This window comes from Palaemon carinicauda, chromosome 9, assembly GCF_036898095.1.
Source record: "Palaemon carinicauda isolate YSFRI2023 chromosome 9, ASM3689809v2, whole genome shotgun sequence".
Taxonomy (NCBI): domain Eukaryota; kingdom Metazoa; phylum Arthropoda; class Malacostraca; order Decapoda; family Palaemonidae; genus Palaemon; species Palaemon carinicauda.
In genome coordinates, this window is record NC_090733.1 from 119,568,223 (window position 1) to 119,591,936 (window position 23,714).

Here is a 23,714-nt window from a genome sequence, read left to right on the forward strand (position 1 = left end):
AGTTTTCACACCTTCCAGGAAAGGGATCATAAAAACACTTGCAGAGAAAAATGGATACACCATTATCAAGATCATGTCCACTTCAGATACATAATAACACAGATACTGATTCTTACATCTAGATAAATGCTCTTTCGGGGAAAGTTTGTTTTGAATGATTCTAAAATATATCTTGTTTTGAAGGATTCTAAAATATATCTATGTCCTCCATATTCTTTTTTGTCTTAATTATGTTTTAATGTCAAAATGTGTGAATTAAGTCTTAAATCAAGTCTTTACTATACTATATTAGCATGGGGGGGGGAGTGACTTCAGTACTTTATTTCTACTTACCTCCATTTTAAAACAAGGACCACCTATATTTGGAAGTTTTCCTTCAATCTAATCGATCTTCCTCCTAAATTGCAATTTGGGCAAATATATTTATCATAGGTATGTGATGAAACAATCAATTTCTAATTATTACTATTATTATTATTATTATTTCTGGGCTCGAACCTGTGCCGCCCAGTGAATAAGCTCCATTTAAGCACTTATTCTTAGGTAATTTACTGCTAAATATACCAGAGAAAAAATGTAAAGGAGTGCTAGGTTAACTAGCTCGCTCACCTATTGGTGTCGGTATAAAATTGGGCGTATATTCCAGAGGTCCCGCACTATTTAGATTAATCCACGACAGAGAACCCCAATAGAGGAGAGCCGTTCAACCTCACTCGGTACTACTACAATGCATCCGCTCAGAACCCAACTCCGTTTAGCACGACTTGTGCAGTAACCCGCATTTTTCAAGTGCTCTCGATTTTTGGATATTTTCTAGTGAATTATGGCTTCTTCGTCGGTTTCCCAGGAGACACCGTCCAAGTTAAGTACCAAGCTGGGTTTTACTGTGTTTTGAGCAACCTAGATCGTTTAATATTTATATTATAGGAGTTTATTCTCTTCGTTCATACCGATCTTGCTTGATTTCACTACAGTTGGTACTCCTGTTTTTGAGAGCTTTTAATTTTCACTTGCGGTGTTACTATGTGTTTTATTTTTATTATCAAATATTATTTGTTATTGTGAATATTCATTATTTAGCGTTTAGAATCCTCGTGGTTCAATTTTTGGGCCGATATCATTTACGTATCGCTATGGCTGCCGACCGTGCTAAGGCGGCAATGTTATTTTAGCCATCAGGTGTGTCTTTTGCGATTTAATTATTTATGTTGCATGCCTTGCCCAAAAATTTTCTATGTGTTTATTCATATATTTAACGCTTTTATTATTATTATAATGAATATTTGTGCCATTACTCCGTTTGATCTGTCTGTTGGGGATCGTCAGTTGGTAGCCCTGCTGCCTCGTATCACGTGATCCTCCCCCACGCTCCCCCTCTAGCTAGGTGGGAGGCTAGGCTTCTCCCCCCTCCACTAAGGGACCGTTGCCTTCCCTCCTTTTAGAGGGGGTAGTTAAGTGTTTATGGACTTTGTCCTCCGGGTGGCCCGGCGGTTTAGTCTCTGTCTAGTCTGGTTGGCCACCGGTCTACAGAGTTGGATCCCGGTGTACCCTATTTTATATTCACTTTTCATTCTGGCTTATGTTATACGAAACCCTCCGGGTTCGATTGGCAGTTCTTAGTTACAGTTCCGCCCCCCTATTATTTTATAACATTTCCTATGATGATTATATATGACAGATCACTACCCCGGAGTCCCTAAAGGAATTGGTATTGAATATACCTTTATTTCCCGGCCCGGGGTCTACCCCACCCCGGGAAATCAGACACTATGTGTCTTAATTCCTTGTTTTTGCATCCTTTTTTATGCTCCCGGCTTGACCGGAATGGATGGCTATACTTTAGTTTCAAGTTAGACTTATGTTTAGGCCCGGGACCCCCGGTCCCGCCCCTATGTAAGAATATTATAGTTAAGCTCTAACCTTGCGTTAGACCTATGTTAGGCCCGGGTCCTCCGGACCCGCCCCTAAAAAAAAAAAAAAAAAAAAAAAAAAAAAAAAAAAAAAAAAAAAAAAAAAAAAAATTTATTTTATTTTTTACAGTCTAATCTTGTGTTAGACCTATGTTAGGCCCTACTTAAAAGAATAGTACAGTTAAACTCTATTCTTGTGTTAGACCTATGTTAGGCCACTTATAGAATAGTACAGTTAGGCTCTAATCTTGTGTTAGACCTATGTTAGGCCCGGGTCCTCCAGACCCGCCCCTAATTAAGAGAATTACAGTTTCTCATATACTATTCTTTTTACAGATGGTGCATTGTCTGACGCCGGCCTGTGCAGCTGTTCTGCACCAGCCTTGTGGCCACTCCGTCTGCCGATCTCACGCCCCTTGTGGGGTTCAACTGGAAGACGTTGTGGTATGGCACCCGGATAACTGTGTGATTTGCTTCGACCTCATCACTACCCTTGGTTCTGACTCGGTGAGTCCCGTTGGCTATATTGCCTTCTTATTTTATTTACTATTAGTAAGATATCTATGGTCTTGAAGGACCATTGGGAGTTTCCCTTTTATAATTCCCACTATTATTTCAGGCATCCCCGGAGCAAAAGTCTGCGGCTCGGGCCACACTGAAGGTGTGGGTTGGTGGTTTTGCCCGGAATGTAAAGTCTAAGCGGCCGTACGTCCTATCTGAGGACTACTGCACCATGGTTTACCCCAACGCCAAGTCTTCAGCTGCTGTGGCTAGGCATGTGGCAGCTCCCATCATTGCCCACATTGATGCCACTATAACGGGTCTCATCGACCCAGAGCAAGATCCATCGGACGCCCCCGGAGGTCTGGAGGACAATGTTGCCTCCATGAACCTGGACGTCGAACCAATGTTGCTAGACGAGCCGGATACAGGTAGGGTGGTAAGTGAGGCAGGTGTGTCCGGCGCTGAGATTCCTATCCTCAGCCCCGCTCTTTCTTCTTCTTCTGATCGCTCTTCCTTTCTTGGATTTTCTGGGGACCGTGATTCGTCTCAACGTTCATACCCGGTTCCCCCTAAGGATAAGTCTACTTCAAGGACCTTACCCAAAGCTCGCAAGCCTCACAAGACTTCTCATGGCTCTAAACATGGTACGAACCCGTCTTCAAAGACCTCTGGTTCCTCCTCTAAGTCTCACGACCCGGGAGTTCCTTCCGCCCCTCCTGCTGCTAGCCCGGGCCTTTCCGAATCAGCTATGCTTCGCATCGTGTCGGAGATGCAGGAAAAGTTGGTTTCGGAGATGCAGTCGAGGATGGACACGATGTTCTCTAACTTCGGTCAGAGAATTGGGGCTTTAGAGCAAGGAGCTCCGGAGAGAGTCCAAAGCTCTCTCATACCGGATGCCTCTAAGCTCCCGCCGTTTGCCAAGAACAACCCCTGGCGGATGGCTCTTCATTCCCCGTTCTCAGACGGAATGTTGACTCTGGAGGGCCTTGGCACTCGCCCTCTAGAGGACTTTGAATTCTTTCCTCCGGGTCTGGCATTTCCATTTCATGGTTATGCCAGACTTACCGAGGAAGCTTTAGTCCGATTAGACAAGGTCCCCAAAGAGACGGTCATCTTCCCGAAGGAGCAAGCCCAATCTGTTTGGGCCAGATTTTTGAATGACATCGGCTGCACTAACACCATGCTGACGCCTCATAAAAGCTCCTTTACGATGTTCTTAATGGAAAAGAACACCTTGACTCCATGCGTCAATAAGGTGGCAGAGCTTGCCTTTCAATATGCTCTGGAGGAGAAGCCCTTGCCTCCCATCCGAGAGGTGGATCCAATCTCCCTCCTTCTTCCCTCAGGTATTGAGTGTTGGGACAACGTCCATACCACCTTTACCTCCGGCAAGCTTGCAGCAGACTGTGCCTCAGTCTTGTTTAGTGAGAAGCTTCCCCGTCTCCCGGAATCTCTCATTAAACAGGAATATGATTCCCGCCTACGTGTGGGCCGTACTCTAAACCTGGCCACATCCACGGAGTCGATAGCCTTGACTTACGATACGGAGAGTATTTTTAAGTCTCTCAACAAGGCTACGCTACAGTCGTTATATTATGACTTATATGACTTTGCTACTGCTAAACGCAGATGTCGCAAGCATGTTCTAGCTGAGGCGACGATTAGGCATGAACCTAATAAACTCATCCGGTCCTCCTGTTGGGGTTCAAATCTCTTCCCCGAGGATCTCGTAGAGGAAGTCTTGGCGGAGGCCACTAGGGTTAATCAGAGCCTTAAAGCCCGTTGGGGTTTGACCCCTAAACGCAAGTATGACCCCGCAAATTATCAAGCCCGGGGTAGGAAGAAGCTTAGACCATATACCTCCACCCAGTTCAGGCAACAACAGAGTGCTTCATCCAACTTCCGGCTGCCTCTTCCTCCATCTTCTGTTGCCCCTGCACAGCCTTCCACCTCTCGGGCTCCTTCGGATGACTATGTCACCGTTCTGCTACCTAAGAGCCAGCTTTCTGGTGCCTCCGCCACTTCCCCTGCCTTTAACCAGTCCTACGAGGCTCATAGCTCTTCCCAGAGTTATGGTAGAGGTAGAGGCTACCACCGTGGCTCTAACCAGAACAAAGGCAGGGGAAGAGCCTTTCGCAGAGGAAAGAACTTCCGAGGCGGACGTGGAGGCAACTCCTCAAACCAATACTGAGGTGCAGCAGGTAGGGGGGAGGCTCTATGCCTTCCGCAACAAATGGAGGTTCAGTCCCTGGGCGTTCAGTATCATCTCCAAGGGACTAGGGTGGAGTTGGATTCAAGGACCTCCTCCTCCGAACAAATTTCGTCAACATTCCACTCCGGACCTGGTCGAATTTGTCCAGGAACTTTTACAAAAGAATGCCATACAAGAAACGAAACATCTGAAGTTTCAAGGTCGGCTGTTCAGTGTCCCGAAGAAGGATTCAGACAAGAGAAGAGTGATTCTAGATCTATCCCTTCTCAACTTGTCCATTCAATGCGACAAGTTTCGAATGCTTACCGTCTCGCAGGTGCGGACCTTACTTCCCCGTGGGGCCGTCACCACCTCTATCGATCTTACAGACGCCTACTATCACGTCCCGATAGCGAGACACTTCCGTCCGTACCTAGGCTTTCGCTTAGGGGACAAAAGTTACTCCTTCAAGGTGATGCCTTTCGGGCTCAACATTGCCCCAAGGATCTTCACAAAGCTAGCAGAAGTCGCTGTTCAGGAACTCAGGAATCAAGGGATTCAAGTAGTAGCCTATCTGGACGACTGGCTCATTTGGTCAGACACCTCCCAAAATTGCCTAAAAGCCACTCACAAAGTCATCCATTATCTTCAATCTCTAGGCTTCCAGATCAACTTCAAGAAGTCCCGTCTTCTTCCAAAATCGAAGTTCCAATGGCTCGGCCTGCAATGGGATCTTATATCTCATACTCTGTGTCTTCCCAGACCCAAGAGGTTAGAGATTGCAAGAAACACCAAACGCTTTCTCAAAGACAAAGTAAGTTCCAGACGGCTTCAAGAGAAGATTCTGGGGTCCCTTCAGTTTGCCTCAGTGACGGATCTTCTTCTGAAGGCAAAATTGAAAGATATCAATCGTGTCTGGCGTTCGAGGGCGAACCGGAAGCTCCGGGACAGGAAAGTCCGCCTTCCTCCCATTCTACGGGAAAGACTTCTTCCTTGGACAAGAGCAAACAGTCTGTCAAAGTCAGTTCCCCTTCGATTTCCGCCCCCGGAATTAATCATTCACACAGACGCATCCCTATCAGGTTGGGGCGGCTATTCTCAGCTCAAGAAAGTTCAAGGTCTTTGGACTCCCTTGTTCCGCCATTTTCACATCAATGTGCTAGAGGCCATGGCAGTTCTTCTAACCCTGAAACGTCTCGCTCTTCCCAAGAAACAACACCTTCGTCTGGTCCTCGACAGCGAAGTGGTGGTCCGCTGCCTCAACAGAGGCGGGTCAAAGTCAGGGCCTCTGAACCATGTTCTAGTAGCCATATTCTCCCTAGCAGCCTCGAACCGTTGGCATCTTTCAGCTGTCCACCTGGCGGGAGTCCGGAATGTAGTGGCAGACGCCCTGTCCCGGACCTCCCCTCTAGAATCGGAATGGTCACTCGATCTAAAGTCATTTCGGTGGATTCTCTCTCAGGTTCCCGGTCTCCAAGTGGACCTCTTCGCCACGGAATCCAACCACAAATTGAGAGTATATGTGGCTCCCAATCTAGACCCTCAGGCTTACGCCACAGACGCCATGTCACAGAATTGGGACAACTGGGAAAAGATTTATCTCTTTCCCCCGGTGAATCTTTTGCTGAAAGTTCTAGACAAACTGAGATCCTTCAAGGGATAAGTAGCCTTGGTCGCACCCAACTGGCCCAAGAGCAACTGGTATCCTCTCCTGCGGGAGTTGAGACTATACCCTCACCCGATACCCAATCCGGTTCTGTCTCAGATAGTACAAACACGCGTTGTGTACGCTTTCTCAAACATTCAGAGCGCCCTAACTTTATGGACTTTATGAAGTTTGCGGCTATGCATGGTGCCAATATTGATCCTCAAAACACCTTGTTCCTAGAATCAGATAAACGGGATTCCACCATCCGTCAGTATGACTCTGCAGTTAAAAAGTTGGCAAAATTTTTAATAGACTCAGACGTGAACTGTATGAACTTGAACCTTACAGTCACTTTCTTTAGATCTTTATTAGAATCAGGTCTGGCAGCCAATACTATCACCACTATTAAATCGGCTCTGAAAAAGATCTTCCTAGTGGGTTTTAACATAGACTTAACCGACTCTTTGTTAGCTTCAATTCCGAAAGCTTGTGCCAGACTGAAACCGGTTACTCGTCCTACCCCGGTGACCTGGTTCCTTAATGACGTACTCAAATTGGCTTCTGATACCATTAACAGTTCTTGTGATTACATGCCCCTTCTCAGGAAAACACTTTTCCTAGTGAGCTTGGCTTCCGGGGCAAGAATTTCTGAATTGGCAGCCTTGTCGAGAGACCCGGGTCATATTGACTTTCTGCCTTCAGGAGAGGTCCTTCTTTCTCCTAACAAATTCTTTTTGGCTAAGAATGAAGACCCTCAAAACAGATGGACCTCCTGGAAAATTGTTCCCCTCACGCAAGATCCGTCGCTGTGCCCTGTCACTACTCTTAGGTCTTATCTATCCCGGACCTCCTCTAACTCCTCGGGGCCTCTATTCGTTAGAGAACAAGGCGGTACCATTACTATTAAAGGGATCAGGCAACAAATTTTGTATTTTATTAAACAAGCTAACCCTGACTCTTTTCCTCTTGCACATGATATCAGGGCGGTTGCCACCTCGGTGAACTTCTTTCACCACATGAATTTTACAGACCTTTCCAGGTATACAGGGTGGAAATCACCGTCAGTGTTCAAGAAACACTACCTTAAACATTTGGAAGCCCTAAAATTTTCTACAGTAGCCGCAGGGAGCGTAGTTACTCCCGAGTAACTCACAGGTTAATGCCTTGACTCTTTATCTCTCCCTCTTACCTGCCTCATTTATACCCTATTGTATTCGTTGGTCTCGCACCTGAATACTGTTATTATATTTGTAAATTTTATGCTCCTGAGTATCTGTATATATTATCACTCACGGCATTATTATACCTACCTTATTGGATTTATGTTCATATTTAAGATACCCTTATAATTGTTTTTTGGTACTCATCTCTGATTAAAGCATCCTGTATTTCTCTTACGATTATGTTTTTTCCTTTATTTTGCAAGTTTGGTGACATTTTTCTCTTGTATAGATTCACTGGGCGGCACAGGTTCGAGCCCAGAAAAGGGATTTTGACGTAGGAAAAATCTATTTCTGGGCGAGGGACCTGTGCCGCCCAGTGAACCCTCCCAGCTCCTCTCCCTTGGAGTCCCCAAACTTTGGGTGCTAAGGAGTTGGGTTCTGAGCGGATGCATTGTAGTAGTACCGAGTGAGGTTGAACGGCTCTCCTCTATTGGGGTTCTCTGTCGTGGATTAATCTAAATAGTGCGGGACCTCTGGAATATACGCCCAATTTTATACCGACACCAATAGGTGAGCGAGCTAGTTAACCTAGCACTCCTTTACATTTTTTCTCTGGTATATTTAGCAGTAAATTACCTAAGAATAAGTGCTTAAATGGAGCTTATTCACTGGGCGGCACAGGTCCCTCGCCCAGAAATAGATTTTTCCTACGTCAAAATCCCTTTATTACTATCCAAGCTACAACCCTAGTTGGAAAAGCAAGATGCTATAAGCCCAGGGGCTCCAACAGGGAAAAATGTTTAAAATTAGTTCTTTTATAGAAACCCATGGCTATTAATGAAAGGTTTTCTCCTCCCTGAAAATCTCCACACTACATGAGGAAGTGGGGTTGTGAACAAACTTGGGGATTTAGATAAAAAGGTGTGCATGCATACTACAGCCAGCCAAAAAACAAAATTACTATTTGGAAACAATGTCTGGAATAAAAACCAACACAGGTTTTGCAAACATATTAGTGATAGATGTTTTCCCATGAAATTTTTTTTTTATAATTATTTTGAAGTTATAAATTGCTTAACTTTGTTTTCGGTACTAAATTTTATACTCAATCTGAAAAAGCTTTAACACACTGGATTTATAATTAACCTAATCTGATGTTGTTACTAAGCAATATATGGTCCACATTGAAGAAAATTATACTCACATCACTTAAACGAGAAGTTGGGGAAACAATTTGAGCTTTTGCAAAATCTTGAAAACCATTATTGCTTAACTTGTCCAAAAGCTGAAAAACTTGTCCCAGTGGAGTGGCTGAAGCCAAACTAGCAGGTGTGTTTGGTGGTACATCATTCATATTTGTTGTGTCTGGAGAGAGAAAGTTAGTCATATGGGTAATACCTGGGGATACAGTAGAAATATATTTCTCAGAACAGGATTGATTAGCATCTTGAAGATGGGAACTTTCAACCATGGACTCCTTTTCAGTAGCAGCAGCACAAAGTTCACCATAAGGTTCAACTAACTGTTTTTCAAGTGAAAACTCACCAGTAGATACTACAATGGATGAAGTGCCACCTTGCTGGTTTACAGAACTATCTAGGTCAGTAGTACTACCTGGGTGGTTGCTGACAGGATTGGTATCCACAGTTTCTCTGTCAACTGGCAGCATGACTTTTTCACTAGATACCACTTCCTGGCCAGAAACATACTTGACAGATGTGGCCATTTCCTTTTCTTTACTTGTTTCCGGTAACTTGCTATGAGTTTCTGGAGAATTTGTTCGCATCCTTATACCTTGGTTATCCTGGGAATTTTCAGTAACAACTTCTGCATCCTCGGAGAGTACTAAATGAATAACTGGATTAGCTTTACCAACGGGTTCATGTTCTTTTTCAATACTTGAAAATGCTTCCTTCCTTCCACACATGTCAATTTCTTTGTATGAACATTCATTTACTTTAGAAATTTCACTGGAAACTTCTAACTTATCAAATTGAAGATATACATTGTTTTCAAAAGAAGAAATACTTTCAGGTAGCCTCAAGTCTACTCCAACAGTTACTTCTTTTGCACAATGGGGCAAATCAGAGTTGCTTTCCTGATACATAGAACTATTTTCAGCATCAGCAATATAGCTGAACCTTCCAGTAGCAGGTATTTGTGAATCCTCGTCTTGAATTAAAGTACTATGTCGAGGACCACTATAGGCAATGTGAGATTTGGTTTTGGCAGGTACCATAATTTCACTTATCTCCGAGATATTAATATTGTTCTTTTCTAATGCCTCTGAATCAAGGATTAAATCTTTTCTTTGTATAACCATATCTGATGCATGAATTTCTACCTCTGTTGTAATAATCTCTAACTCATTTTCAGATCTAATAGAAAGGTTTTGCTTTATAGCATTGTGACTAAGTTCCCCTATGCCAATACCTGATACATTCCCATAAGAAATATCCTCAATTTCTGAGAAGGACTCAAAACATTTTGATATTTCATTTCCCCTTATTTTAGCTTCTGTTGGAATAAAGAGAGACTTTTTACTTCCTTTTACTTTTTGGGAAAGTTGGAAGTCTAAATAGTTAGATTTCCCAGAATCAACAGAGCTTCCACTATGTCGTAATATTTCAGGAGAGACAGGATTTTCTTGCTCCATGTCTCTTGATTTAGTTGCTTTTTTATCAGACATGTAATAATATAATTTCAATTTCTTTGGTGTCTCTGCATCAGTATTTACCAAATTATTTTCACAGTATGAAATGCCTTCTTTGCAAGATCGCCTTTTAGACTCTCTAATGGGCCTCTTTCCTTCTAATTCCTGTTTAGACTTTACTGGAGAACTGTGCTTTACCTTTGGGACAGTTTTTCTTTTCCTTTCCTTAAATGGCTTCCATTCATCATTGCTGCTAGAACTTTTTGGATGTGATCTATCTAAAGGTTTCTTTTTGCTTGAATAAGTTTTTGATACATCAGATATCTTTGTTTTCTTCGAATACATCCAACTATGTTCCGTTTCAACACCAGAACTGCTGTAATCAGAATATACACTATGGTCACGAGTTGGTATTTCTTCTATTTCAGGATACTCCATAAAACCCCCTGATGCCTCTAGGTTTGATTTACCTTTCTTCTTTTTAATTTTGGATTTAGAACAGTTCTCAAATGAATCCACAGATTCTAATCTTATTTCATTCTCCCTACTAGATTTCCTTTTACCATCAGATTTTTTTGAGTGCAATATATTTTTCTCATCAGTATTCTTTTTTTGTGTAAAAATACTCTTCTTTTGTTTCTTATTATTTCTTTTTATACCATTTACTTGTATTTCTTGCAATTCTTCCTCTTCAGCTGGTTCATTTCCTTTAATGATTGTGTGCATATCTTTAAGTATATTCTCTTCCACAGGAGGACTGTCTTGAAGAATCTCAAAAGATGAGGTGTCAAAGAGCTTTTTCTTTCTAGAGGTATTTCTACTCTTGCCTTCGAATTTTGATGCTTTAGATGGTGTATTTTCATTTGAATGATCAGACAAGAGATATGGAATTTTTCGCCTTTTTGAAGAGGGGGTTCCAGCTTTAGTCTGCATAACTGTTGGTAGTTCTCCATCTGGTGTTTGTTCATTCCGTTTTCTTTTAGTTGAAATATTTACAGGAGACTTCATTGGATACTCAGCTAGAATTTTTAAAGTAGAGACCAAAGAAGGTCTTGGACTATTCTTATTCTCATAAGATTTGGTTGGGGAATCTTCAATGCCTACTGCTTTATTCTCAGAATGCAAGTGATTTAGTACCTCTAAGCAACCATGACCATCTAATTCAACACCAGGAATACTATTAAAAATTTCTATTTCACTGGATTTATTTAAATCACAAGACAGTTTCTTGGGAAACACACTTAAACATGTCTTAGAGATGTTTACTACATTTCCTTTTTCAGTCATTGTAGCACAATTCTTTGAATAGAATGGCACTACCTCCAGTAAATCTTGAGAACTATCACCATTTAATAGAGTTGAAAGTGGCTTTGTAGCATTAAGCATATCAATATTTGTTGTTGCTGGTGCACAATTCATTTCAGTATCTGCATGAACTGAATTGCAATGTTTTATTTTTGGATCTGTAACTGTCTTTTGTAGCTGAGGGACTGCAATATTTATGGGATTTTGGGATGTGTTTACTGAATCCATACATTCCTCTTGGTTTGCGGAAGGAATTGCAGACTTATAACCAAGAAATTCTTCACCTAGACTTGTAGAGACAGGTCTTGAAATTTCATTATCAAAAACATCTTCAACTTGATGTGGAGGACAAACTGTAACACTACTACCACACAAATCATTATCAGGGCTTGGAGAAGGTGGAATTATAGTTCTATCATTAAGCAACCCTTCAGAATGTTTTTCATTTAGATCTAAAACTGGAACCACATGCTCCCTTTCTTCCATAACTTTAAGGAGCAATGAACTTTCTTTCAAATTATTTGAAATCTTGATTTGAGATGACTTAATGACAGAAGGAGAATATTTTGAAGGATGTTCACCTAATTCTGGGTTTGGGCTTTTCAACACTGTTTCTTTCATTGAACTTACTACAGAAGGGATTATATCCTTACTAATCGAACTCTGAATAGCAGATGCAGCTGCTTTTGGATCAGGAACAATATCAATTTCTTCCACTTTTATTGATTCTTTTAATGTAGGGCATGTATCCTTACTGACAGTAACAAGCTGTCCTGAAAGTGAATTTCTGTTCAACTTTTGTTCCGAGTTAATATTTTCAGTTTCTTTTACTGGGCTTTCTATACTAGGACACAGAGCCCCACTAATTGGTACAGGCTCCTTCTGGCGCAATGATTTCTTAGATTTTGATATTGGAGATGTAAATTCAAGTGCAGGATAAAAACTTTGCTTTGGGGAAATGTTTGGGAAAGATTTATTAACAGATGGAAAAGTAACAGGTGAACATTTTCCATCTTTCTTACCACTGAGAGTTTGTTTCTTTCCAGATTTTGATGTGTGAATGAAAGGTTGTCTTTTATTTCCTTTACTATCAACATGATAATTATCAGGATAGTCATCCAAGTTGATAATACTTGTATTATGGCAGGATATTACCTCACAATTCTTAGAAACTTTAGGACATTTTTTCATACAAGACTCATTATCTACTTTCAACTCTGATTTCTTTTGAATTTTATTTCTTGAGACCGGCTGATTGCTAGGTTTACTTGGAACTTGCATATTATAACCCAGAGTATTCAGTTCCAAATCCACTTGGGTCACCGATTCCATTTTCCTCAATATAGGGAAATTATTTGCCGACGTTTTGAAACTCAAATTCAACAATTCCTGTTGCTCCTGACTGTTAAGAGAACTTGGAATAACATCTGTACCCCCTATATATTTTGCAGCAACATTATCCAGTGGCCCCTTAAGTTCTTCCTGTGAATCACAAATAATAACCTTAAAATCTTGTGCTGTAACAGATTCTAAAGTTCTTGTTAATGGAACAACATTTTTTGATGTTTTTGAAAGGGAGGTTGAATCCTCTCTCTTTTGTTTATGTGACTTGACATGATGATTTTTTACTGCTTTTTCATCTGAGGTAGTTGATCTCTCTCTAGCAGGTTCTGAAGAATCTGTAATGAGGGGAAAATGTATAACAGTATATTGATTATAAATTTTTATCATTCAAATACTTAACAGAGTCAAAATACTAATAATCTCGAAACTCGTGCATCAAGACCTAAAAAAAAAAAAATCTTGCTCTCCCATATATACCTCTCTCCCCTCAAGGTGGCTAGCCAAAGCTGGAGCATCATTTAGCAGGAGTAATATCAGCATCTGCTACCATGGGTAACATAATTGAATCATAGCACTGAAGTTGTGGTAGACCTCTATAGAAGATAAAAATCTCATTACTTCACTACAGGGGAGGGGGTAGTATCAAATGTAAAAAATTATCATAAAAATTTCTGTTTATTTCCAAGAATCATACCAGTGAGTCACCATGCTGATACTTTTGAGGTGGGCATGCGAGGGAAAGTGATAAACATATGAACCAATTTCAAAGTCAAATAATAAACCAACCAACCTGATACAACTAATTTAAATTTCAATAACATTCCATGTTTGCTTGAATATGCAATATCTAGCAAAAAAATTTTATCTTCTTTGTTAAAGCATACATAACAAAAATCTTTCTTAAGTATTCCACTAAAACTTCATCTTTCATTTTGAGGTATACGACTTTACTTAAGCTATGTAAAACTTACCTACAGATTTAAAATTTCTTACTAAACTGTCATGCAGTTTTAAACTAAAAACCCATTACTATACTATCAAAATGAGATTATAAAGATATTAATTACATTAAAAACTCATAATCCTCATAAGCAAACCAAGTACAGTACCTATTATATAATGATTTGGAAAAACTGGTTTGGCATGCCATTGAGGTGCAACATAATCCTTTCTAATTTTAAAGATAATTTTCCAAAGAAATAGTAACAGCACCCCTAATATCTGGAGCTCCAACTTCCAGGTGTAAAATATACAATCCTATTCTTGAATAGAGGGAAAATGGGCATGCTAACTCCACAAAATAAATTAGAAACATTTCCTCTAGTAGACTCAATTCCATTTAAATAACTCTTCAATGTCCTTTCATGGCACAAAAACCTACCCACTGAATGCTTAACTTTCTAAGTTAAAGAAAAAAAACTGTATTAAATCATCCTGTCAAACTTTTTGCCAATAGTCCTTGGCTCTGGAATTTGGTAAAAGTGATAAGATCATCCTATCCACAGAAAACCTGACCTTCTTGGTGAGAACCCTTAATTCACTGAGTTTGGTCAGATCCTAAGCCTAAGGGAAAAAGAGTGGTTTGATAGTCGGAGCTTTTAAGTCTAAACTTTACAGGTACAATGGTTCATAACCCGGACCTTTTAGATATTGCAAAACTACATATAAATTCCAATGAACTAATTGAATAATAGGAGGTTTCTTAATAAAGTTGTGAAGTGTTGAAAAATCTGCTATTATATTTGAAACCGATAAATAAAACAAAAAATGCTTCATGACAGTATCAAGCATAGACCTGAACTCTTTAATAGCTGAGAGAGCCAGTATCTTATCATAAAAAGGGGTTTTACAAAGGAAAAATGAAACATTTGGAATAATTTGTATTTTTCCTAAGTATACAAACCAGCAGCTCTTTACGTAGGAGTATTATTTCAGCAGTAATTGAAACCCGCCGTCAAAGCTTTTGTGAAGTGTAACTATCCCCCACTAGTTAGTAGAGAGGGGGATGTCCTGCATCCTTAGATTTTAAGCACTTGGCGTAACTTTTGGTTTTGGTTAGAAGTCCCCAAGCATATCCTACACTGATATGCTCTGCATCTGACTTTTCAACATCTGCTTCTTCTATTTCATAGTGAAGACATTACTTAAAAGTTGCTTTGTGATTATGGCTACGATTTGTGCACTTTGCAATAATATTGCAGGGTCCATACTCAGGCTATGAACAATTGTTGCAGATCTTTTCGTCTTAGCATACTCTAGATGGATGTCCAAACTTGAAGCAATTGTAGCACTGTAAAGGTTTCTGTTTATAAAGGTGAAGTGGAATCCTCTCATTTTCAATGTATACATGAGATAATATTGGTAATATTGGCGATAATGGCAGAGTTAGTGAAGGAGAGAGATGATAAAGGAGCAATGGCCTCGCATAAAGAACGGATTTTGAGCGAAGCGAAAAGTCTATTTCTGGGGTGACCTGTGACGTCCGGTGAAAGAAGTCCTTCTTTACACTTTTCTAATATAAATCTTCCAAATATACTAGAGAAAGATAAAAGCATGGAATGCAGAGGTTACTACCCTCGCGCGAGCACCTTGTGGGTGTCGTGTATACAACAGGGGCATGTGAAAACCACTATTCACAGGCTGTCTTCCATTTAGATAATTCCTCCATCAAAGGGAAGGGCTGTAACAGGCCCTAGAGAACACAGTTGGACCATGCCACCGACACCTATTACGCGCGCCCTCTAGAACATCCTTCTGTTTTGGACTTGCCCGCATAGTCGTATTTTTTGTGCTCTCGGTGTTTTTCAAGTGTTTGTCGTTAATTCATCATGACTGACGCTGCTACTTCACCTTTACCAATGTTAAGTACCATAGTTTGTTTTAAAAGTTTTTTTTTTTTTCAGTACCGGGCATTTGTTCTCTTTCCAGTACTGTATGCTGAAATCTGAGAATTTCACCGAATACTTATATGCTTTTCTTTCTTTACAGGAGGAGCATCCCGAGTGCGGGAACAGTTTTTGCAGGGTCCGTAGTAAGAACTTCTACAGCCACGACATGTGCAGGGCCCATGCTCGCTGCGCAGCCACCAAGGGGGCTCTCAAGTAGTGGGACCCGCAGGTATGTACCGTTTGTGAAAAACTGGTAAGAGAGGCTTTTGACGATCAAAAGTCCACTGAGTCAAGGGACACAGCAAGGGAAATGCTGCGAAAATGGGTTAGGGACTTCCAGAAGAACACTTCTGGCCCATACCTTCCTAATGAAAAGATGAGGGCTTGTCTTTTCCCTAGGGCATCTTCGGATGCGGTTATTCCCCAGGCTCAACCTGAGATTCCCCTGTTTCAGATTCCGGTTGAATCTGAAGTTTCGGATGCATTAGAGAGCATCCAATTAGAGGACAACATGTCAGTTGTCTCAGAGACTGAGAAAAATCTCCTAGTGGAGGAATTGGATCAGGCGGATGAAGTTCCACCTGAGACAGAAGTCGAGAGAGCTGAAACGATTTCGGTATCATCGGCCACAGTGAATGAGCCGGTGCCTTCGACCTCTTCCACTGCACCCCAACTAGATTCTATAACGAGTACGTTGCACTCATTGTTGTCCATGGTACAGGACATTCAAAAGAAATCGTCCGAGAAGGAGGCCTCTCTTCGGACAGAAATGCATCAGCTGGTTGCATCACCTTTGGCCCCGAAGAAGCTAAACGTTAAGGATCTCCCCGCCTTCTCTGACGTTAACCCCTGTAGGTACGCAGAGCACATGCCCATGTCGGTGGGGAAGGTCTTCCTCTCAGAAAAACTGGGCACTGTCCCAGTGGAGGAGATTGAGTTCTGGCCCAGCAAAGTGGCCTACCCGGATTGCTATGTCCGTCTTAAGACGGAACCTGCATCCAAAGAGGAGACAGAGCCGAAGGAAACTATTGTCCTTGAACTCTCTAAGGCTCAGGCCTTATATACCACCACCTTAAAGGAGAGGGCCTTTACTAGCTCCAAGGTGCCGGCTCTCAGCAAGAAGCACCCGTCCTTCATTGCTGACCCCAAAAGTGCCTTTCCATTTATGGACAAAGGGCTTAAGGCAGCCTTAAAGGCAGTCCAGGCAGGGGAACCGTGCCCTACACTGGAAGAGTGTAGACCCTTTTCCCTTGCCTTCCCATCAGACGATGCGGACTGGAAGGATGTGCACAACACCTTCACAGTTGGGAAGCTGGAGGCAGATATTGCTGGACGACAGTTCGGCGAAGACCTCCCGAAGCTGTCAGACTTTCTCCTGCGTAGGGAACAGGAGACAAAAGAACGTCTTGCTGCTTCCTTGTCTCTGCAGACTGGCCTGGAGACAATGGCAAGCATCCCAGATACCCCGGACATGTACATGGTCTTCACCAAATCCCATTTGGCGACAGTAACCAAAGATCTGTACAACTTTATTAAAGCCCGAAGGGCTTGCAGAGAGTTCGTGTTCGCCTCGGCTGCGGTGAGACACGAATCAAGGAAGCTGATAGCTTCTAACATTTGGGGAAAAGACCTCTTCCCAAGTGAAGTGGTCAAAGAGGTCGTGGACAAAGCTACCACTGAGAATAAAAACCTTCTCTCTAAATGGGGCTTGTCCTCTAAAAGAAAATCTTCAGCTGATGAGGGTCCCCAGCCAAAGAATAGACCAAATCGACCTAAAGTGTCCTCTCGGCCTAAGCAACAGCAACAGCTTCCCATGGCCACGGTGTCCCAGACGGTGGCACAACCACCCACCACCTTCCAACTGGTGCCCCAAACGCTGGCGACTCAGTCACCAGTGTTCACCCCAGAGTTTGAAAGGCAATCTACGACCTTTCGGCCGAAGTCTCGAGGTTCCTTTCGAGGTTCCTCCAGACGCCCCTTCAGAGGTAGGGGCAACAAGGGTGGATGTGGCCAAGGAGGTAAATCCTCCACCCAGCACTCAAAGTGAGATGCTACCGGTAGGAGGGAGACCCTTCTTCTTCCGGGATCGTTGGACCTTCGATCCCTGGGCCCACAGCCTAATCAAGGACGGACTAGGATGGAGTTGGAGCTCAACTCTACCGACCTTCCCTCAATTCTTCCAACACTCAACCCCCATATTGGAAGAATATGTTCAGGAACTCTTGAACAAAAGAGTTATAAGGAAGGCAAAGTCTGTCAGATTCCAAGGAAGGCTATTTTGTGTTCCGAAGAAGGGCTCGGAAAAGCTCAGAGTAATTCTGGACTTGTCACCACTCAACAAGTTCATAGTGAACTACAAGTTCATAGTGAACTACAAGTTCACAATGCTGACGCTTCAACACATCAGGACCCTGTTGCCCAAACGAGCATACACAGTCTCCATAGACATGACGGATGCGTACTGGCACGTTCCAATCAGCTGTCAAGTTCCCCCTACCTGGGATTCAAACTACAAAGAAGACAGTATGTTTTCAGAGCCATGCCCTTCAGTCTGAACATAGGTCCAAGGGTATTCACCAAGCTTGTGAATGCAGTCATTCATCAACTACTGTACGCCTAAAAGGAATCCAGGTGGTAGCCTACCTGGACGACTGGCTGGTTTGGGAGGCATCCGAAGAAGAGTGCAGGCAAGCCTCCAAGGAAGTGATCCGGTTCCTGGAACACTTAGGATTCAAGATCAACTTGGAAAAATCTCGACTGTCTCCAGCTCAAAAGTTTCAGTGGCTGGGTGTCCACTGGAACTTGCAGTCACACTGCCTTTCTATTCCATCAAAGAAAAGGAAAGAGATAGCAGGATCTGTCAAAAGCCTTCTTCGGTCCACAAGGATATCAAGAAGGCAACAGGAGAGAGTGTTGGGGTCTCTCCAGTTCGCCTCAGTGACAGATCCAGTATTGAGAGCGCAATTAAAAGATGCATCAGGAGTTTGGAGAAAATACGCATCAAACGCTCGAAGAGATCTAAAAAGACCGATACCAAATCGTTTGCGATCCCTACTCAAGCCATGGTCGGAGGCCAAAAACCTAAGGAACAGGGTTCCCTTACAACCGTCTTCACCGTCAGTCACCGTTCACACGGATACCTCGAAAGAAGGGTGGGGAGGTCACTCTCATCATCGGAAAGTCCAAGGAACCTGGTCTCCCCTCTTCAAAACCTTCCACATCAATTTCCTGGAAGCCATGCCAGTTTTTCTTTCCCTGAAGAAACTGAAACTCCGCTGCTCAATCCACATCTGTCTGGTTCTAGACAGCGAAGTCATAATGAGATGCCTAAACTGACAGGGCTCGAGATCGCCTCACATAAACCAAGTGATACTAGCCATCCTCCGCCTAGCGGAGAAGAAGAGATGGCACTTGTCAGCAGTCCACCTTCAAGGGTTCCGCAATTTGACAGCGGACACTCTATCCAGGACCAAACCGATAGAGTCAGAATGGTCCCTAGACACAAGATCATTCTCCTTCATCTTACGCAAAGTCCCAGGACTGCAAATAGACCTCTTCGCAATGAGCGACAACAAGAAGCTACCCCGGTATGTAGCCCCGTACGAGGATCCTTCTAGCGGAAGTGATGGATGCAATGTCCATAGATTGGAACAGATGGTCCAGGACCTACCTATTCCCTCCAACCAACCTTCTGCTGAAAGTCCTCGACAAACTGAGATCCTTTCGAGGGACAGCAGCAATAGTGGCCCACAAGTGGCCCCCCAGCGTTTGGTTCCCTCTGGTAACGGAACTACGTCTGAAACTGATCCCGTTGCCGGACCCAGTTCTGATTTAGCAAGTGCAGAAATCGGCTGTCTCAGCTTCATCAGTGAAAACCCAGAACCTTCATCTCATGATTTTCTCGCCTTAGTGGTCAAGAAACGGTTCGGGATTTCTAGGGACAGAATTAACTTCTTAGAAGAATACAAGTCAAAGTCGACAAGAAGACAATATGAGTCTTCCAGGAAGAAGGGGGTGGCCTTTGTCAAGGCGAAGAAACCTAAAGAGATTTCTACGGATTTCTGTTTGTCCTTCTTCATCCATCTTTATGAACAAGGTTTAGCAGCCAATACGATTACTACATGTAAATCTGCCCTGGCCAGACCAATGCTTTATGCCTTCCAGGTAGACTTTCCCAATGAAATCTTCAACAAGATCCCTAAAGCCTGCGCTAAACTTCGGCCCGCAGCTCCTCCTAAGCCCATTTCATGGTCTTTGGACAAAGTTCTTCATTTAGCATCAACCCTGAACAATGAGGATTGCTCGCTGAAAGACTTGACTCGAAAGGTGATATTCTTATTTGCACTAGCCTCGGGAGCCAGAGTTAGAGAAATAGTGGCCCTCTCGAGGGATGATGGCCACATTCAGTTCACAGACAACGGAGAACTGAACCTCTTTCCGGACCCGACGTTTCTCGCCAAGAACGAGCTGCCCACTAAGAGATGGGGTCCCTGGAGAATCTGCCCTCTGAAGGAAGAAGCATCCCTCTGCCCAGTGGAATGCCTAAAGGTCTATCTTCGTAGAACTTCAGACTTTAAGGAAGGTCAGCTTTTCAGGGGAGAGACTTCCGGTTCAACGTTACCCTTGAAACAAATAAGGGCGAAAATCACCTACTTTATATGCAGAACGGATCCAGACAGTACACCCGCAGGTCATGATCCGAGAAAAGTTGCCTCGTCTCTGAATTTCTTTCAGACGATGTCGTTTGAAAGCCTTCGTGCTTATACTGGATGGAAGTCCTCCAGGGTTTTCTTCAAGCACTACGCGAAGCAATTACAAGAAATTAAATTTATGTGGTGGCGGCGGGCAGTGTAATAAAACCTGCTGCTTAATTACTGCGAAGAACAGTGCACTATTTGGGACTTATAGTGAAGGGTGTACATGATAGACTCGTAAGGCATATCATGTTGAGTATTATGTTTAGTGATGACACTATAGACTGTTCTCTCTACACAGGTGACACTAAGCATAATAGACTGACACAAGTGCCAGGCATACTTATATGCACAGTGTTCCTAGTAACAACAGAATGTATAGTGAAATTTTATATTTCCCTTAGAGTGGCTATTGCTTCCTTTTCAGGTGAAACCTATTCTATTTCTGTTATTACTGTTTATGCTTTTATGCAGAATTGTTCAGCATACAATGTAATTGAATATAACCATGATTTCTATTTTTTGTAATAAACAATAGAACGAATATTTGCGTCTCTTTCGCCCCAAACATTCCAGTGTATGTATAAGTCAGAGCATCCTTGACTCTTTTGATATTTAAGAAAATATCGGAACTAAGATTCATATTGTTCCAAGCAAACAGGTAAGATCTTATTGTACTAGACTGTTCATTTTACTGTTTAAGGTTTCCTACACATATATAAACCTGTCCGTCTCTTTATCGACAGACCTGGGAGGTACAGTAACCTGCACAGATCAATACTATCCTAATACAGACTATGCTTTACGTATAAAATGACACTAATATACAAACTGTTTGCTAAATTGTTTCCTTGAACTCACAATCCTCAGGTTTTTTCCTTGAGTCTACCCAGACTCTTCCCTGTAGGGGGCAGGAAGCACTGACATATTTCATGATCAGCTGATTGATGTATAACAGTAACATCAAGTGTCTCTAGGTCTAAAAGACCAAAAGGAAAGATTTATTTCGAAATGAACGGCACTATTGAAAATCCACAGATACATTAATGCTCTGGTAAACTTCCATCACAACGACATGGCCTGAGCCCAAAAAACGGATTTTGAGCGAAGCAAAAAATCTATTTTTGGGTGAGGTAGCCAAGTCGTCCTGATGGACCCACCCTCTTTTGGACAAAAGGATAATAAAATCCCTCCCTATGGTACTGTATCTGCAACACCTACAAAAATACAAAGAATGGCTCGGTGGCGCCTCGTGGTGGCGATTTGGCGCACTATTTACAGTACAGTAGGAGTGTCGCCTCTTTAACGACTCTCCTTATTCTTGCCTCTCTTTCCCATAGAAGTGAAAGCTCTATTGGGGGTGTAGATAGCCATGAGACGTGTCAAGAATACGTCCTCTGATATTACGCGATATCCCTTTTAAAATTTTAAGGGATATTCGCTCCAGGAGTTAGAATTCTGGATACCTTTGGTAAATTCTCTGGGATATATCACTGTAGTCAAATATACCTAGGAAGCTACCTTTAAAGGAACTTCCATCAGGACGACATGGCTACCTCACCCAAAAATAGATGTTTCGCTTCGCTCAAAATCCGTTTAATACTCTCCATAAGACGACCTGTTCAAACAAAGCATTAACATGTTCTTTAAATAAATTCTCTCTCTCTCTCTCCTCTCTCTCTCTCTCTCTCTCTCTCTCTCTCTCTCTCTCTCTCTTGTTCTCTTGTTCTTCTTCACTGTTAAGTGTTAGAGACATCTATTAATTTTTCCTGAGAGAGAGAGAGAGAGAGAGAGAGAGAGAGAGAGAGAGAGAGAGAGAGAGAGAGAGAGAGAGAGAGAGAGAGAGAGAGAGAGAGAGAGAGAGAGAGAGCAAAAATGTGTTGTGTACATATAATTTTTAACAACGTCAACAAGTTGAAAGACAAATGTAACTAAAAAAGCAATATCAGCAAATCTGAATTCCTTTATCTGCGATAACGTACCGTAACTTACACTACGGAAACTTTAATCTAACTTAACTTATTTATTCTTTTTTTATTTTTATATTTCCTATTTTTTACCATTTTTTTCTTTTGATTTTTAATTTTCTTCACTGAGATACGGTACGTTATCGCAGGCACCATCTCTACCTCCTCCCCGACCGTCTGTCTTCTACTGCGTAACAATTCCTACACCTGTGTGTGTGTGTTTGTGCATACGCACACGAGTGTGTTTGTGAGTGTGAGTTGAAAGACAAATGTAACTAAAAAAGCAATGTCAGCGAATCTGAATTCCTTTATCTGCGATAACGTACCGTAACTTACACTACAGAAACTTTAATCTAACTTAGCTTATTTATTTTTTTTTTAATTTTTATATTTCATATTTTCTACCATTTTTTTCTTTTGATTTTTAATTTTCATCACTGAGTTACAGTACATTATCACAGGCACCATCTCTACCTCCTCCCCGACCGTCTGTCTTCTACTGAGTAGCAATTCCTACACCTGTGTGTGTGTGTTTGTGCATACGCACACGAGTGTTTTTGTATCAATATTTGTTTTAGTTAATAAAGGAATTCAGATTCGCTGATATTACTTTCTTGATTACATTTAACTGTCTTTCAACTCGTTGACGCTGTTAAAAATCATATGTACTCTAAACACATTTTTGTTTAATCTCTCTCTCTCTCTCTCGGAAGAAAAAATAACAGACGTCTCTAACACTTTAACAGCGAAGAACGAGAGAGAGAGAGAGAGAGAGAGAGAGAGAGAGAGAGAGAGATTTTATTTAAAGAACCTGTTAATGCTATGTTTAGAGAGAAACAAAAATAGAGAGAGGACTTTTTTAAAAGAGCTTGTTAATGCTATCTTAATTTTCTTTGCTTCACTTTTTTCTTTCTTTCTGTTCATTACGCTGGCTCTTCTCACAAATGATCATTGCCAACAACCTCTTTGTCCTTTTTCCCTATCAACAAAAGGCGTTCCATCTCTTCCAGGGTATTGCTACGATGTCTTGTAATAATAGTGACGTATGCAGTGATGTATGAGCATGGTGGTAGGCTAGTGACTCGCACAGTCGTACGCGTAAAAACCGCCAAGTTCTAATTTTGGAATTCGATGCCGTAAGGTGGGGAAAATGTCGTAATGAGGGGACGAAAAAACATCATATTCCACACCGTAACGTGAAAAAAACGTAAGCTGGGGACGCCGTATCCCATGGGTCTACTGTGAATGTGTATATATATATATATATATATATATATATATATATATAAAATATATATATATATATATATATATATATATATATATATATATACATATACATGCATATATATACAGTATATATATATATATATACATACAGTGAACCCTCGTTTATCGCGGTAGATAGGTTCCAGTCGCGGCCGCGATAGGTGAAAATCCGCGAAGT

General features: G+C 41.9%; 1 protein-coding gene across 2 annotated transcripts in view; it reads right to left on the reverse strand.

Moving 5' to 3' along the window:
* The window catches only part of LOC137647105 (uncharacterized), a 371,223-nt gene that overhangs the window by 212,452 nt on the left and 135,057 nt on the right, over positions 1-23,714 (reverse strand). Inside the window, exons 12-13 of one of the 2 annotated variants that reach the window (XM_068380337.1) lie at positions 8,962-13,053; positions 8,621-8,781 (exon numbers count right to left, since the gene is read on the reverse strand). In XM_068380337.1, the coding sequence (XP_068236438.1) occupies positions 8,621-8,781; positions 8,962-13,053 (4,253 nt within the window). Of the gene's footprint in view, positions 1-8,620; positions 13,054-23,714 lie in introns of both variants that reach the window. The other variant, XM_068380336.1, reaches the window with a different exon arrangement.